Here is an 18,600-nt window from a genome sequence, read left to right as displayed (position 1 = left end):
GACAACTTTGTCTGATGGATAAAAACCTCCTAATGGTTCTATTTTGTTCACACATCTAGGAAACAGTCATTTGAATGCCAATTGTGTGATGTAACTAAGAGAACACAATATTCCCTATTTTATTGTATTTTGCATGTTTTAATCGAAATACAGCTAAACCCCCTTCCCCAAACATAGTGAGTTTTGTTTGCAACACAAATGCTTTAATGATTCACATCCTTACATCAAAGAGTGCTATATAATATCTTCTATCATACAAATATCTGTACTCATACTTTTCAAATGCTGCACACTGCATCAGTTTTGCGTGGGTAGAAATTGGTCGGTGTAATTCATACAACTAAAATACCAAGAAACATTCAAAAGACTTGGCTACGGTTTTATGAATGCTTATTGCAATCTCAGTAAAAGGTCATATTGGCACTCAGAATCTAAAAAAAGAATGTACACAAATACTGAATTTCAAGTGGTAGTACCGCGGTATGTTATACCACTATGATAAAAACAACCCCACCACATACGAACACATACTGTGTACACATACCTGTACATATACACTGTACCTTTTTACTTTGGCCAGAAAATGTTTGATGAACAGCATTCTCCATCAATTTTTTACGTTCAGTGTCATGACATGCTAATACTGGGGCCCTCTTTAACCCTTTCACCACCATAGTTTGTCCCAAATCCATTGTTTTCAATGGTAAAGTTGGACCTGTATACAGGGAACTGGGGTGAAAGGGTTAAAGGGGCAGTTTTTTTATCAGCTTTATCTCCAAACAAACTGACTAACTGTGCACAGTGGAGAACAAGGGACTAAAATTACATAAACATTCAATGTCAACAACCACTGGTCATAGAACCAGGGATCGAGGACTGCCCCTTTAACAGAAGAAATTCGCGTCATGCAATGATATTGGTATGGGATTAATACAGAGACATTCACATAAATTTTTACTAGATACAATCGACGAATGCAAGGGAGTATATCTGGTTGGGTTAGATTTATCTCACAAGAAGGGCTTCAAATAGTTGTTGTAGATTATGAAGGAAAAATATTCATTCCTCTGGGATACCGAGGTCTAAATTCATGTAATTAATGATTCAAACGGACTGACTGGGATTATCGCTGCGACACTACTTATTTTTTGTAACAGTCCCATTTTATCCTCTGGGCCAATCATTCATTCACTCTCGCTAAACACGCTATAGTGGATTCTCTAATAGATTGATACGCTCTGTGACTGAACATGTCAGCTGCAGTGACCTTGTAGCAGTGTTAAATCAGAAAATGTGCGTGTAAACCTGCAGGAAATCTGCATCCCGTTTTTCTTCAAATTCTCACACTGCCTTCGGTGTTTGTTGAGTGCAAATATTGGTTTTCAATTATATATACAGCATGTATGTTCTTTAACCCTTTCACCACCATGGTTTGGCCCAAACCATTGTCATTAATGGTAACTGTGGATCCGTTCACAGGGAATTGAAGTGAACAGGGAAAAACAAAAAAATGCTGAGACAGCAATCAATATTTCATGTAACTGAGGCCGCAAGGCTAACAAAGGAAAGAGAATTCTTTATCGCGTCGACCCTCACTTGAGATGCCAGCCTATTTCTGCACTCAAATATCAAAGACATACTGCACGGCGCGAGATAGTCTATCAGATCACATGCAGACATGAGTAGAGTTCTAAATATTGAACTTGTCATCACTACAGTTACTTTGCTGCTTGTCAGAATTACTGTAACAGTCAAACTTTCCTGTTAAAGTTGTTTCCATGTCAGACTCTGTAGGCTGATCCTGTCAACTCAAAAAATAAAGAAATACAACAAGAAATAATGAAAAAATGTTATGGGCATCATTTTATGAGAGACCTGGGATAAAAACAAACCTAAGTATCCAGCCTAATGGGATTATTAATCTTTTATATTTACAATGTCTCACACACCTGCTATGGGTTGTTAACATGCAAAGTGCAAAGTGCCATGCAGTGGTTTTCTTGCGTGTTCCTCTTTTAAAGGTATACTGTCACCTGTTCCAATTTTGCCACAGTTACCATGGAAAGAGAAAATCTAAAGAATCAAAGATTTTAAGTGGGTGGCCGCTTTTTAAAAACAGCGCCCTCACATGGGCATTTTAAATACCAAGGAATGCCCCTTTGACCATACATGGGCATATTTAGATTACAGGTGACAGTATACCTTTAACCCTTTCACCACTGTGGTTTGAACCCATCCCATTGTTTTCTACGGTAAAGTTGGACCACTAGAGAGTGAAATGGGTGTGAAAGGATTTTTAAAGGTGAATTTTTAGCTAGCAAAGGGCAGGTGCAGTGAAGAAACATCTGCCCTGGTCAGATTTAGGAAAAACAAAAAAAATCAGAAAACTATACAATCTGGTTCATATAGGGATTTTTTTGACTGTTACAAACTACATTGTAAATACACAATACAGCTGCTCTCTGTCTAGTGCTGAACTTAACATAGATGTTTGAGATACAAAATTAGTCAATTTATAAGAATATTACAAATTATAACACGCCACATGCTCATTCCGTGTCGCGATTCGCCAGAATACGTCACGTGACGAGAAAATAGATACGTCTAGTCCCCACCGGATCGAAAAAAGGGAAAATATTTCTGACCAAATTTGGGAAAGTGCCGGTCACGTGACCGTAGTGTCGTCTGCAGCTTTGCAACAATGGCGGGTGAGTAGAATGTGATGTGCGTCCGGGATAGGTGACGACACATTCTCTAAAACAGATTTTCCAACATTTTCCAACATTCCAACAGCGTATGTAGGAACTTGAACAGCTCATCGACGGAAAAGATTAAAGTGCAACTAGGGATGTCGCTAGGTATGCTTAGAATATTTTTTGAAAGAAAGTGGTACCACGTACAACTGAAACCGCTGTGGAAACATCGCCCAGTAAACTTGTCACAATGGATTGTTGCGGTACAAAATATCAAAACACATTAAAAATTATATAACAATACAACATGAGCAAGTGGTGTGTTATAAAACACCTATAGCCTGGTCTTTATTTGGGCTATAGCGCTCGTCTATTACCCCTCGTGGCCGTGTGTTACCAGAACACTTTGCTATACCCCTCAGCCTACGGCCTTGCGGAATAGCGATGTGTTTCTGGTAACACACAGCCCCTCGGGGTAATAGACGGGCGCTATAGCCCTCATGACCAGGCAATAGGTGTTTACTAAACAACAAAACAAGATTGTCAAAGCCTTTACTATGACACAGATCTGATCAAGGTTGTAGGTATTAAGGTAGAATGCACCTTGGCCTCGAATATTCAGATTCAAAATTTTCTGATCAACCGCTTGAATCTACCGCTTGTTTGGGACTCATGTTTTGAGACCCATTCTACCTTAATGAATATTGTATGACTACTGTTGACAGTGATGTTGATAAATTTTCATCAGCACCAACGTTTATTGCTTCACAGATGTACATGAAAGCTTGTGGTCAAAACACTTTTTCCCCATTATTGGCCTTACAATTGTAACAACTTTGGTTCAATGGTAATATGGTGTATCAGTACCATTTTTTGTTTGTTTATGTGAGATTTCAGAGTTTTGTTAAAAATATTAAACAAATATTCCTTATGTAAAATAATCAAATAAATGTATATGATGTTATTCAAAATCAGCCCCTATATACACTTATTACATGTATTATCATACTGGTACCGGTATATGGTGGCAGCTACCAGCTAAAGACCACGCTGTACTCAAACATACACCTGTACCGTAGGTCTGCTATGAGCTTCAAACATCTGACCTCCCTCAACTCTTGGCTGATATGTATCACTCCAGGGCAGAGAACATCTATGTTTGTTTGTCTTTACCTTGGCTGCAACACTTTAGTGATATGAGTCCTCAGATGATTTGCAAAATATTGCCTAAACTTTCATTGAAAGAAATTCACAATTAGTGATACATGTAAATTTATGAAATAATATCCATTTCCAGGGCATTGAACCATACCCATCTACATGTACTATGGTATTAGTGAAAAAAACAAAACAAACAAAACACTTTTGTGTGATTATAGGCATATGAATATATGTAAATGTAGCAGTGTATGCAACTTTGTCCTTTCACACAGTGAGGACATGATGTACTGGCTGCCGTGGTATAAATTATACACAATTGTATATCATGGCATGTGACCTCAATGTTACTGATAATTTTGGTTGCAATTGCCCTGCAACAAACAAACACATGTACCAGCAACTTTAAGTATCATTCAGTTGAGGTGGCTACACTCTGACATCGTTTATTGACATAAACTTACAACACACAAACTGTTGCCCACATTCATCAGCATGCAGTAAGTATGCTTTTGGGACAGTAAAATAGATACATTTTATTCCACTGATCATCAACCTTGTCCATGTGATTGAAGTATCATTAGCTATAACTTTTCATTTTCATAAATACATCATCTGTGTCTATAAATTATGATGTCTTGCGTCATTCCCTAAATCACACTGAAATGCTTGGCGTTCAACTCACCAACATACTGCCTACACATTCTGGTCAATGACCCTTTGAGCATTGTGATTCCCCCTTCAAAAATAAATATCAGGGCAACATTTTACCAATTTTTATGAATTTTTCTGTAATTTTTCCATAATTTTGAACCAAATGGACATGAATTTTCATGGGCTTCACTTGTTGACCAAATTTTGGGAAAAATAAGAAAAAATTGTCTAGATCTGAAAGAATTTGTTGCTGTTATACCGGTATTGTATAAAGGTAACAAAAATTGGCAATCAAAGTCTTAATACTATAGTGCTTAATCCCCAATGATTTTGAATTCATTTGCCAACAATTAAATAGCATATTACATACAGTGCATTGTACTTACAAGGTCAAAAGGCTAAAACGTTATTTTTCACTGTACTTTGGAGAGAAGAGGAAAATTCAGTTGCCTTGTAGAATAAAAACAATATTGCAAGTCACAGCTGTTGTCCATTTAACAATACATGTGAATGTCATAGAGTTGAAATACAGGTTAAGGAGACCAACATATGGTATCAGTCATTCCTGAAGTTTTTAAAAAAAATTTTGAAAAAAGAATATTGATGAATATTGATCAAATTGCTGAAGATTACTCTGTGACGGTAACACAGTATTTTGTGGTCAAACAAAGGCTGTCCTCATATTTGGTGGTATTATAGTATTTATGTTATGTACTAAAATCCCTCCACTGTTGACAGTTCATCAGTCATCAAACTGAATATCACCACAGAGACCTACACAACAAATAAAGCTGCCAAATATTTGTGTTTGATCAGCAAACAGATGTCTGTGAAATAACTCATCTTTGCTTTTATCTCCTTCACGTTGCTATAGATGTCCCCAAAAGTAGCCTTGAGTGATATACAGTACACTACAGTGTCAGAAAAATCATTCTGAGATGAGTTGAACACTTTACATGTACAGGTACATGTGCGCAAGGGCATTGACAAGTACAGAATGCTATGAAATCAGAAAGATAATTGAAAGATTAATGGACTTTGTACATCAGTTCTCAAGGTAGTACCGGTATGTGCCCAACGAGTAAAAGATTGAAACTTGCTCAAAACTTCCTCAACAAAAATAGTAAATTATTCTCTCTCAATATCAAGAATACCAATAAGAGTCAGCATAGAAATTTTGGTACTAGAGCAACACTTTACCTAAAATTTACACATACATCCTGTCTTTTAACTCCAAGGGAAAAATTACAAATTTTCCAAAAAATCTTCATCGACTCCAAAATCTTCAGAATGAGTCTTCATACACATCATTATTATCAGCAAAAGATTTTTAGTAAAATTTTTGGTCAGAATATGTATACCAGAGGCACATTCTGCCTGAAAACATCCGATGATTCAGGCACACACTTACAGGTACACAATACTATACAGGCCTTTCATCACACACAAATCCAATGACAACTGTATTCCATTTAAAAAACAACAGGACAGGGTTCAAGTAGGTACATCTAACCTACAATGACTTAAGCTGTAATAACTAACAGGCTGACAGTTTTGTTGTAATCAATCAACATGAATTGCTTCTGTGCCAAGGTTCTGCCTGTCCAGAAAATATTCAATTATCAAATAATTACCTAAACATACCTGACTATAAATATCAATTTTTTCATATTTTAAATAAGAGAAGTTTTGAACAATACTGTGTTAACCCATTTCTCTTTTTACAATTACAAAATCCAAATGGGCCTGGAACATAAATTTATCTTGACATGTTCTATATTTAAAAGTATATGTTCAATCAATAATGGATCAAGGTTCTTCATGAGGGATTGGATTATGGACACCACTGAAGTTTTTCAAGCAATCTTTTAATATGTTAACAACTATACAAAAGAATACATTTTACAACAAAGAAGTATGCAAATTATACATTCTTATGTAAATTTCTACCCTCTAAGTTTCCAAGCAGTGGTGAGCCATAGACAGTAGAGGATAGACAGTACATCTCGCTTCTACTGTCCGAGATGAGAACAACTGCACACACCATACAGGGCTGTGCATAATCAAAACATTGTGCATGTGCATGGCTACATGCACATGGAATGTTAAATACTCACATCTGCACTAGTTCAATGTATGTACATGTATTCCATGTAGTCTGTAATACCGGTACATTGTGCATGGTGCATGGCCAGCAAAGCTCAATGCCATTGACCTCAAATCCCCTCCATTACAAATCCTTTGACCTTGAATCCCCTCCTCTACAAATGTAATAACCCAACAACAAAAATTGTAATAAATTTGAATTTTTTAACAAAACAATTTCAATAAATTCCTGAAATAAGCTTAAACTCCTGACAGGTTTTTGAGCAACAAAAACTTCAAAACAGAATCTGAGCTGTGAGTGAGTATCATATGTACAGAGTTTCCATGGTTTAATCTTAGCATTCGACTCCGCTCAAGTTGGTGAATTTTTAACAAATAAAATAAATGGCAAAAGTCTCTCTTGTCTTCTATTTCATACAAACCTCTTTCAAATTTGGCAGCCCAGGTCAGGTTTTCCTAGCTATCAAACGTGTAACATTTCTGTTTGCGCAGTAATAAGTTTCTGCCGGATGAGATTTCGGTTGAAACTCCCCTGTATCACGTTCACCCCATTCATCCCATACACCCTACATGTACATTGTACATATTGTGTTCACTCCACTCACATGTTCACAAACCACAGACTTGAACCAGTCTGCCTTGGATATACTATAGAAATAATGGGCGACACACTGACCATTAACGTTTATATGTGGGCAAGGGCGAGAGGAAGCCAAAAATTAACGGGCGAGGCTTGCCGAGCCCGTTAATTTGGCTTTCCTCGAGCCCGCGCCCATAAATAAACGTTAATGGTCAGAGCGGAGTCTGTTATTTCCATTATATTATCAGCGAACCCAGAATACCGTCAAAATTTCCGAAAATTTCACGAGGCGAACGACAACTGGGCCCCAGAAACTAAGCAATACGCGATGCACTGTCACGTGCGCTGTAAAAAATTGGCAAATCCGGAGATGTTTTCAGAAAAAAGTATCTCAACTTGACCTACAATTGCTCCATTTTATTTTGTGATTGATTATGATTTACGTTTGAGCTGTAAAGTTACGATGATTTGAGTTGTTAATCTTAATATTCATATTTACTGGCATGTAAACAAACCATTAGTGTGTATTTGTGGTCAGTCACGTGGTTCAGCTCGACCAATCAAAATGCGACGGGCAGGGCATGGTCATATAATGGTACATATATATACAATGTACCCAGAGTCACAAATTTACACACAAAAATGGCATTAGCACCAAACGCCTTTCGCCCCTAAATGCATTGAGTTTCATTTGTCAAGTGTATGTTTTAATTATTTGTGGCCCCTCACAGGGTAGGGGGTCTGTGGAATGTTATAAACACACACATCTGTACTGGTACATTTGTACAATGTATGTACTATACGTGTATTCCATGCAGTCTGTCACAGAGTTTGTCACAATACATTCCAATACAAATGGGCTGTGGTATGGGTACCAGCATTTTATGCATGCCAGTATTGGACTTGTAATGATGGTTGTTCTATTCATCCTCACAGTTGAAATATTCACTTGTAAACCTGCCTTCACACCATTATGGTTTACTGGATCTTTCAAAAATTCCAAAAAATTTGTCCTAAAAATTTCAACCTTCTTCTGTACATATACCCTGTAGCCCTGATGCTGTATCTCGGAAAATCTGCATCTATAAAATAGGTCATTGTGCTCAAATAATATCCTTACTGCAATGCATGTTTTCTTTTTCTCAAAACCATATTAGGCACCCCAACAATATGTGTTTCTGGTAACCCAACTTACCCTTACCCTCGTATCCAAAACTTTTTTTTCTCATTTTCAAAATATCATACATTATTTTTTCAAAATAATGCTGTTTTTTGATGGGTAACAACCAAATAAAAAATAGCAAAAAGGAAAAAGGTCCAACCCATCTACCCTACTTCTGAAGCTATGTTTACAGATATACCGTACATAATATTTATTTTATGCCTCACATTTTCTATAATTTATATGTTTAATCCTAAAGGTAGGTTCCCACATCTGGCTATACAGTACCGTGAAGACAGTCAGTAGAAATTTATGAACCATCTCACCAACAGATTTTTGCACCATTATCCTGCTTCATCCATTTTTGGTGGGTGAACCAATGTACAGGTAGTTTGGAGGAAGGTTATCAATACAGGTAATTGTTATTACTGACAGTGCTCGGTAAATAAAAAAGATGCTGCAATTTGTTTTGATAATATACAGCTTCATCCCGTCCCACATGTGAAAAAGACTGTTTTGATAATATACAGCTTCATCCCGTCCCACATGTGAAAAAGACTGTTTTGATAATATACAGCTTCATCCCGTCCCACATGTGAAAAAGACTGTTTTGATAATATACAGCTTCATCCCGTCCCACATGTGAAAAAGACTGTTTTGATAATATACAGCTTCATCCCGTCCCACATGTGAAAAAGACTGTTTTGATAATACAGCTTCATCCCGTCCCACATGTGAAAAAAGACTGATTCTCAACGTTCTTCATGCATCGCAGCACTGAGATTATGCTGTGTGATTAAACTGTTGGATGATTGGGGCCAGCTATGATATACTGCAGATTAAAATCATCACTTCCTTTTCTTTATTCAGCCTGATAAATATTTCATCAAAAGTCCGGCAATAAAAATGAGAACATATCCTGCTTGTAATCTGTATTCTGCGCAGAGTACAATGATATCGGAGTTAGATTTGACAATATCTCATTCTTGACACAAATGAAGCCAGCTTTTTATTCTTCAATGGTTGTCATGAATTTCATCTCGTTGTCAGACAGTTCGTGACTAAGAAAAAATGACTCACAGAAATGGAGGACTGTATACCATTGTAAAGCCTTCCTGAAGTACACATTATCCTCTTGGCATTAACAATTTAGCTTGTTCAGTTGTTCTCGGAGACATAACTGGGAGGGAAATACATGTAATTACTATTTTCTTTTTATTTTTCCCAGTGAGGTAGGAAAAATAATTGATGTGAGCACAATGTAGGGCAGAGACATCATGTGATAATGTTAACAATGCCAATGTGCACCCTCTTTTCTGAAATGTCATCATGATTGTGTCAGCTGCTACATAAATGTAATACTTGTAAAAGTCATACAGTGAACAGTATATACATGTAGCATACACTGAAGGCAATAACTTCCCTTTACGATCACACTTCCTATGATACTGGTAGATTGTGTGCACGTACAAAACCTTCTGGTACATCACTGACATAACCTTTCATTTTTATTCATCACAGGCATCACATCACTGGGAAGTACTTCTGTCAACATATAAAACCTGACAGGAAAATTAGAGGTAACTGGTGTTCCGGTAACATGTCTGTATACTTGGCGATTCTTGTTTTTTCTTGACAAAGACAACTAGAAGAAGCATCTGGGAGTAAACATCATCTCTCAAAATTCTTCCACTTCCCCCTGAAATAAAATGCTTTTCCCCTGATCACCATAGCTGCTCTCAGTATGTTGTCTTAATATCCTAAAGGCCTAACAATTGTAACTGTTGATAATATTTGCATTATTTTTGGCTTAACAGTATTCTTTTTGAATACTCCTTTCTTTTTATTTAACGTCAATAAAGTACACTGAATTGAAATACTTGTAAATTGCCTTGGGCACCAAACGCAATGTCAATGGTGACAAATGAATTGTAATCCCTACCAAACTTCAGTTGTCAACAACAATATTGCACATCACAGTTCACATGTACCGGTACCGTACGTGCTGATGCTGGTTTTGTGAACAAGCTGAGCATGTGACTGGACATTCTGTCATGATATTGGCAGTGGAACAGAAACATGATCTTGCAAAACAGAACAAAACCTGTGGAAAATATACAGTTGTATCGAAAGTTAATGGTGCTTTCCATTGATTAATGCTGACTGGCACTGATGAGCAAAAGCTGTTGAAAATCTATTTGTACGGTCAGAGTTGTCTCAATCAATGATTGATATTAAAGAGCAGATGAAGTCATTACGCCTACATGAGTGGCTCTTGTTCATTAGCCAAGTTATTTATAAAATGTGTAGGAAATTATTATCAGGTCATATTTTCAATCAAACAATTTGAACAAAATTCCCTGTGGGGCACTACAGTGGGTTTCACATATACATTGCAACATTGCTATAAAATGACGTTTCATGCCATAAACCAACATTTTTTTTGGGGGGGGGGGGGGGGAAGATATTTTGTTTATTACATGTACCATGTACCTTTGTGTTGCATTACCGGCATCAGTTCAAAAGTCTGAATTATGGATGTACATCTACGCATCATTTGACAAAGTTATTTCAGTGTGCATGTACGAAGTATAGTACACCGTATTTGACACTATAGGTTTCGGCTGAATTATATATAAATGTAGAATTTTTAAAAGGTGTATAATTGTAATTACATAACAACTATAAAAGTGAAGAATACCTTTTATACATTACTGAGACTTCTCAATGGCTTCCAGATAATTACCGTAAAATCACTAGAGGACAATTATCTCCCCTCCCTCCTGGCTCCCTCTCCCAAACAACCCTCCTCAATACCATCTTTGCCGTTCAGTGAATGTGGTGTGCCTAATGTTTAAATTCTGAGGGTTGATACATAAATTTACATTGTAGACTCGGAGGACACGTTGTATCTAACATCATCTTCAGACGAAAAGAATTATTAACAACCTCAGTGCAGCATTAACTCATCAGTCAGTTATGAATAACACTGAATGCTGCATCTGCTACTGGCATATTATCTACCAGCTACAACAGAGAATAACACAAACAGTGTTCCCAATTACTGTAAATTTAACATCATATCTTACTGGTATGTCATTTCAGACAAAGTAATGTTCACAATTCGAAGACAATGATAACTGCATCTGTGTACTATTATTGTGAGAAGTGTGAACGTGAATGATTTATCAAGCTACAAGCCTGAACCAAACTCAAATTAGCTTGTCAAGGTCACCAAGATGTCTCCCCCTCCATGATTCACTCACTCATAGACATATAAAATTAGAATACAATTTACTTTCTACCATGTGACAAATTTATCAATGTTCACTGGGGACAGGACAAATTGTGAACTCTAACTACACATTTTCTTCATTCATTCAAAAGAAAGGAAAAAATCCTCATAGATTTCCCATATCGTTATTCTGCCTATATTGTTTAGACTTGTAATTCATATAGCAACATGAGTGTTCCAATCTGTTTTGAATCTGTATGAGAGATTATGTAAATATTAGCTCCAATTCGATCCACCACTTTATGCACTTTACAGAATCCTTTATAGATAGTTTACCAGACGTTGAATAGTAGACACGTTTCAGCATTGCTGTATGTTATCCTTACATCACACTATATCATTTTCAAATTGTACTTTTTTGGTTGAAAAAGAACCTTAAAATTATTTTGATATCAGTACCCGCATATATGAAGAGGACTTCTGTGAGTGAAAATTGAAGTATACATGTATGACATGGGTATTCTTTATTTTGTTCCTGGGTTTATGGCTGTTCCTTTTTCAAAATACTTACTTGTGAAATATTTCATTATGGATAGAGTGTTTCAGTGCATTTGTGATATCCAAGCCCTTCAAAACTTTCTCAGCATATTATGTACAGAATGAGATGTCAATTTTATAGTATCCGTATGAAAATAATTGATCCCTGACACATCAAACGGGAAAGGAGATCTATGTGTTTAATTAGATGGTACAGCTGTGGTGCATGTTAGCCTGGCTTTGAAAGATTTTTGTGTAATCACTTCAACGAACAGCACAGAAATTGTATAAATAAAAGCAAGATTGACAACAGTGCCACAGTTCTCCATGATACAAGTTAACAGGGAGCCACCCCTTTCTCTCCTTTCCCTAGGCAGTTTTCTATTTTAATGTTCGGAAAAATACAAGAAAGAATTTTAATGAGACAAATGAAACATGCAATTGATGCATTGGCCAAACCATAGACAGTGGAGCAAGATCTCGCTCTACTGATCTGCAGCCAAACCTGCTAAAACTCAAGAGTGTGTAGGAAAATGTCTGCACAGAACTGTTCAATGACACTTATATTCAGAGATGAAATAGACTTTTCCATAAATCAAATTTTTTTTTTATGGCAACTTTGTCTTCAGACAAAATTATACCATACTGAGTGAAATTTGTTACATATAATGCTAATTTCGTTTTCTGTAGAAATATTGGCTTTGCATTTGTTCAATATGTATCTCATAGTTTATTCAATTTGTGTACAATGCTGGATGATCTGTAACATGGTCACAAGGTTGGCTGATTTTAGTTTGGATCGTCTAAATTCACTCAACCCTTTCACTACCATGGTTTGGCCCTAACCAATTGATTTCAATGGTGATCTTGGACCTGTTCATATGGAGTCAGGGTGAACATGTTAACGTTTGTAATCATTTGACATTCTGCATTTTAATGCCAAAAATTCACAGGGAAACCTTAGTCTTTGAAAATTACTTCGATCACATCTTTCAAATAATTTCACTGCAAAATGTAGTAAAGGGAAAGTGTGATATTTCTGTTTTTTGCCAAAGAAGAAAATTGTTGCCTAGCACGACAAAATTGAACCATGTTGAATTTTTGTTTAAATAAACTGAATTGACAGTACACGTATGTGTTGTTTGAGCACACTGAATTTTATCAACAATTATGAAAATGCTGATGTGGAAAATTCTATTTGGGAATGACAAATACAAAACTAAAGCACATGAATAAATTGTGTAAAGCTAATTGAGTTGACGTGATACACGTATGTATCATGCATTTGCAGTATTGCAATCTCTTTTGTCAGTTTGGTGGAGGGACTCGGCTTTCATCATGGGAAGTCATGAAATGACAGGTCAAAGGTCAGGAAGAATCATGCTCTCACAAAATTAATGCCATGGTCTAATGGGATGAAAATTGGAAAAGCAAATTACGAAAATAAAATCAATGCAATCGATAGATAAATGAAAATGTGAATTGCCGGATGTTCATCACTGACAAAATTAAATTGAAGAGTTTCTAAATCCAAAAATACTGCTGAAAAAAAAGATAAATCAGGCAAACCGTACATCACGTAGCTAGTGTGCTAGAAATGCACGATGTGTGATGGAAAGCTGCTTTCGGTGTGTCAGAGCACGGCGGCCGAGAGACCTCAGAAAGGGCAGTGTTATGTTTTGCATCGTTACCTCCAATCAGTAAAATCACAAAAGCCACGATTGTATGTGCTCACGCGTCAACAATGCCTCTTGTAAGCTGTGTTTTTGAACATTAAACAAATCCACGGAAAGAGGAGAAGAGGTCAAGGAAACCAATGAAAATAGCGAGTTCTGAGGTCTGATTGGCTGTGGCAAATGCTCAGATTCTGCAGATATCGTTGCACTCTCTCGTCAGTAGTTATAGTTGATGATTCAACGCGCCGTTGCTGTGCATATGCACAGTAGCTACCACAAGTACTTGCTGTTTTACACTCACGGCGCTAGCGTACATATTCGAGACTCGCAAAACAACTTGCGCGAGGCTTTGGATCAGTTCCTACGCAAATGCCAAAGCTTTTTGCCAAAGCATAGTCTTGTATTGATGTACTTCTACCTGCTAACTATCAGGATAAATTTGTGAAAGGTTGTTATACGTTACTAATGACCAAAAACTGCTCGAACACTCATGGCCCAGGTAAACTGCGATGCCGAACGAACGAGAAGTGGAGTGTACTTACTTGCTCAGGTGCTTGATGATTTGATTCTTAATAAGCGACGCCATTATCCCTATTCCTCATCAACGTTTGTCGATCTGCATGGACGAGAATTCTTCATCGCTGCATCGACATGGCTTACTCAAAGTGATTTTTTTCAGGGACGTGACAGAGGTACACTCGACCGCCAACGATCGAGACGACGACGGCGGCAGCCATGTTCAGTTAGTAAACTAGACTACCTAGGTTACCAATGAAAAATGCGACCACTTTTGAACTGGTGAGTCGTCTGAGGTCAAAAGGTCGTGCGCATTCTGAAGACTGGACTTTGGAAAGGTCGCTAGGTGTACGGGACAATCACTGAGTGCCGTGTATATGATTGAAAGATGCGCTTGGCTGACGAAACTCGTTGCGTTTGACCTTTTCCCCTCCGCAAAACGAAACTCTGTGAGTGCAAAACCCGACGGTGAAATTTTGATTTTGAACTTCTCTGGACACAATTATTGCTGAAATTTCAACGGTGTTTTCGCATATAGGACTAAAGGGTCACAGGTGCACATGCACTCGGCTTGAATAGTCTGAGAAATATTATATTAATATCATAACTATGAAATATTAATGCTATTCATAAAACTGTTTTGGTATTGCATCAGGATTGATCTTCCATTCTGTGCAGCAATACTTACAAAAACAATGAATGTGTATGAATTATACTTGAAAAAGTACTTCAGTCCACAGCGAGAGAAATACAGCATACATATTGTATGGACCACAGAGGGACTGTGATTGGACAAATGTAGCATTTGGCCAGAGCGCAGTTATAGCATATTGAAAATAATGCTAACCCCTCCACAGTACCCACAATGCTGTTTGATTTGTACCAACGACATTAGTTTTCTTATAACTTTTTCAGTTGTGCATAAAAGCAATGATGTGAAGTCTTAAGATAATTGATTGATTATATTCATTAAAAGTAGGTTGAAATATTGTATTATCAATTTCAAAGAATCCGTCAATTAACCATAAAAGTCACATTCTGCAGGTACTACAAATGTCACAGTTTTGGGAAGCAAGTTATGACCAACTGAAGGGTTCATTCTCTGTAAAAAGCTAGCATGTAAATTTCTTTTGTCTTTTCTATTTGGAAAAAATCAATATCCTTTTGTTTCATAAAACAGGTGCAACTAGTCTCCCTACTTTCCATAACTTTATTCTGTATGGCTGAGGACACAATCAGTGGAAAATTTACAAAAATGCTATCTCCTCTCAAAATCAAGCACAATTTTCTTAATCCTATGAAAAATGGGAATCGAGAAGAAAGGTGTCCTTAAAAGTACGTTTTCAGAATTTTTACAACTCGTCCAGGAATTTGTCTACACATGGGAGACATGGTAGACTTCATGGGGAATCTACGTCGGTACAAATCATGATGCATTATGGGAAATCTCTAGTACTGTGCCCTCCCCTGAAAGCAATGAATTTCGCTTGTTGTGCGCTTGTTTTAATTATGTACAATCCCGTACCTATGTGATTTGAGTGCTGCAAATAACAACAACTGGACAATCGTACATAAGCTGAACACATTGTTTCCGATTAATATGAATTGAGTGGATCGTTAAAGGGCTCAGCAATAGCTGTAACTTTTCATAATATTTCAATTTTTTTACCAACAGCTTATCATTTATCTATTGTTTATGTAAATTACAATATCTAAAAATAAACAAAAATGCATAAACAAACAAGCAACGAGCTAGAGATCCATGAAGTACAACATTAGCCTTCAAACTCTACATAGTGTGTAAACTATATTTACTTGTTGGCCAATAAATTTCGTAGTGCAGACTTAACTCACAGTTGTCTACAATAATATTGGACAAACACATTCAGACTGTATTGAAAAGTTGAACAACAGAGCTTTTGACATGACTTGGGCAGGGTAAAGTAGAAATCAAAATCATATGATACAAACATGGTAAACATTCTGTGAAGCAAACTAAAACTTAAAGATAATTGAATTGTAAAGTTCAAAAATATTGAATTTGTAACTTTATTGAAGTTCAAACTCGATCATTCCCTTTTACCTGAGTACCTCTGTATAACATCCTGAAAGTACATGTACAACATTTCGGAGAGAGAGAGAGAGAGAGAGAGAGAGAGAGAGAATGCTGCGATGCATGCCACTGGCTAGGTACTTAACTGCTGTATCAAACCGATGGCAAAGCAGTTTTGTTGTTTTGTATCCATGTGGTGAAAGTTGACTGTTGTAGGCATTGTTTAAATGTTTACATTTCTAGTTTGGCACTGTTGAGCAAAAGGTTTGTTTCTTTTCAGTTGCAAGGAGCTATTCAAAACGGACTGGCAATATGGAAGATCCTCAGAATAACTTATTGAAGGTTTTGTTGATGGCTGCAAAGATTATGTTGTAAAGATTTACTGCTTGTCAAATACACTATCACACTGTCAAGAAACAGTGTAGTCACTCAACAGGTCAACCAAAGGTTACAAGGGTCATTGGAGGTTTATGAACCATTCATTGTTGGAGGGATGCTCCTTTTCAAATCAGTGTCGACTGTAGGTTTTGATATTGGACAACAAACAACTCATCATATTTACCCCTCTTTCCACAAAAAAGTGAACAATCCTATTGTTCTTTGTAGCAAAACTGGATCTCTCTACACAGGGAATGGGGAGGAAAGAATTATTTCAGAAGAATTATACATGTGACACTCGCATGAATGAGACAAAATCAGACTTGTGTCACCAGCTGGCAAATGTTGCCCCTCCTGAAAGAATTGTGCTCTCCAGACGACAAAAGTTGCTCACACAAAACGTTTGGAAAGACTAATGTTTTTTTTATTGATATGTTTACATTGGGACAATTGAAACTGATGATTGGATAAAATTAATACAGAACAACATGAAATAGATCACTAATCTCATAATGCCACTTATCCAGCCCAAATAATGACCATTGGTGTCACTTTCGAAAATACAATATTTTGAAAATTATCTAATCATATACAAGATATATTATAAGATGAAATTATTTTTTTTAAAGATATTAAAATTTTTACAGTAACCCTCAAACAACCATGCTACTGTGACACGTTCAACAACTCAAGCACATAATTTTCTCTTTGTACATTAGATTTGCAAGAGCACCACCACGTGGTCACACAGGAAAATACTTTTGTTTCTGCTTTTGCAGTGACTCATCTCTTAAAAAGAGACTGTAAAGCTTTCAAAACGAGTTGTTCAAAGATGTTGTACAATTTCAAAAAATAATAACAACAAAAAAGAGAGGAAAACATGCAATTTCTTAACAACTTTAACACCCCCTTACAACTTTACCAAAGATTTATGTCCAAATAGACAATTTTCTGTATCGCATCAGGTTGTAAACAGTATGGTACTGTACAGTTTACAAGTGCACTATCATCAAAGCTGTGACTTCACTAGATTTTTCATGTCCGTGATGTGTATACGGGACACTATTTTGCATCACTGGAAAACCAGTGCATTAAGATAGAACGTGCCTCAGCAACAGATATTCAGACTCTCAAACTTTTACAATTCCTTTCTGATCTATCACTTGTGGGGGTTCATTTTAAAGCTCTTGGTGTAAGAAAAACTTTTCACCATCTTAGTTTTTCGAAAATTGAAAATTGTTTTTTTGTCCATAAAGTTAACACAGGGATGGCATACATTTTGAATCTAAAATATCCATACATCTTTGGTAGTTATTTTCTCTAGAACGAGAATTTGCACAGACACCCCAGATTTTTATTCATGACGTTGAAAGAGAATAGTTGAAAGATGCTGGGAGGAAAGTTTGAGCAAAAGTTTAAGTCTTTCACTTTCAAGGAACATACTACCTTAACTTTGATGTCGAAGATAGTGTAGAAGTCACGACTTTGTCAAGGCTATGGAGGATACACAACTTCTTCACAAAATGTATCCTGTTTCACAAATGCTGCCTGATGTATTTGAACTTAAAAAGGCGTACCGGATCCTGAGCAGTTTACAGACAGAAAATAGCCTATTGGTTCAAACCAAAATGGTAAAGTGATGCTGAACAAATGTATTCTCTTACGCCAGAGTACTTTTGAAAAATGAAAGAAAAAATATTGCACTGACGTGTCTAAAATGCAAGAAAACTTTAAAATACTCAAACTTTGATGTTGGTTTTTGACAGGGAAGCAGTGAATCCAATTCACCTGTCTTTGTTTTTGGCATACGAGCTATCTTTAGATGGTGCGCCTGTTTAAAAACTCTCTTTCA

The 18,600-nt window shown here is 36.6% G+C and overlaps 1 protein-coding gene across 1 annotated transcript in view; it reads right to left on the bottom strand.

Annotated features, from left to right (window-relative positions):
- The window catches only part of LOC139136270 (bridge-like lipid transfer protein family member 3B), a 69,623-nt gene extending 55,056 nt beyond the window's left edge, over positions 1 to 14,567 (bottom strand). Inside the window, exon 1 of the mRNA XM_070704001.1 lies at positions 14,344 to 14,567. Within this exon, the coding sequence (XP_070560102.1) occupies positions 14,344 to 14,387 (44 nt within the window). The 5' untranslated portion in view covers positions 14,388 to 14,567. The remainder of the gene's footprint in view (positions 1 to 14,343) is intronic.
- Between the last annotated feature and the right edge of the window lie 4,033 nt (positions 14,568 to 18,600).

This window comes from Ptychodera flava, chromosome 1 (genome assembly GCF_041260155.1).
Source record: "Ptychodera flava strain L36383 chromosome 1, AS_Pfla_20210202, whole genome shotgun sequence".
NCBI classification, from domain to species: Eukaryota; Metazoa; Hemichordata; class Enteropneusta; family Ptychoderidae; genus Ptychodera; species Ptychodera flava.
Note: the sequence above shows the minus strand (reverse complement) of the source record. Positions and strands in the feature narration are given on the sequence as shown.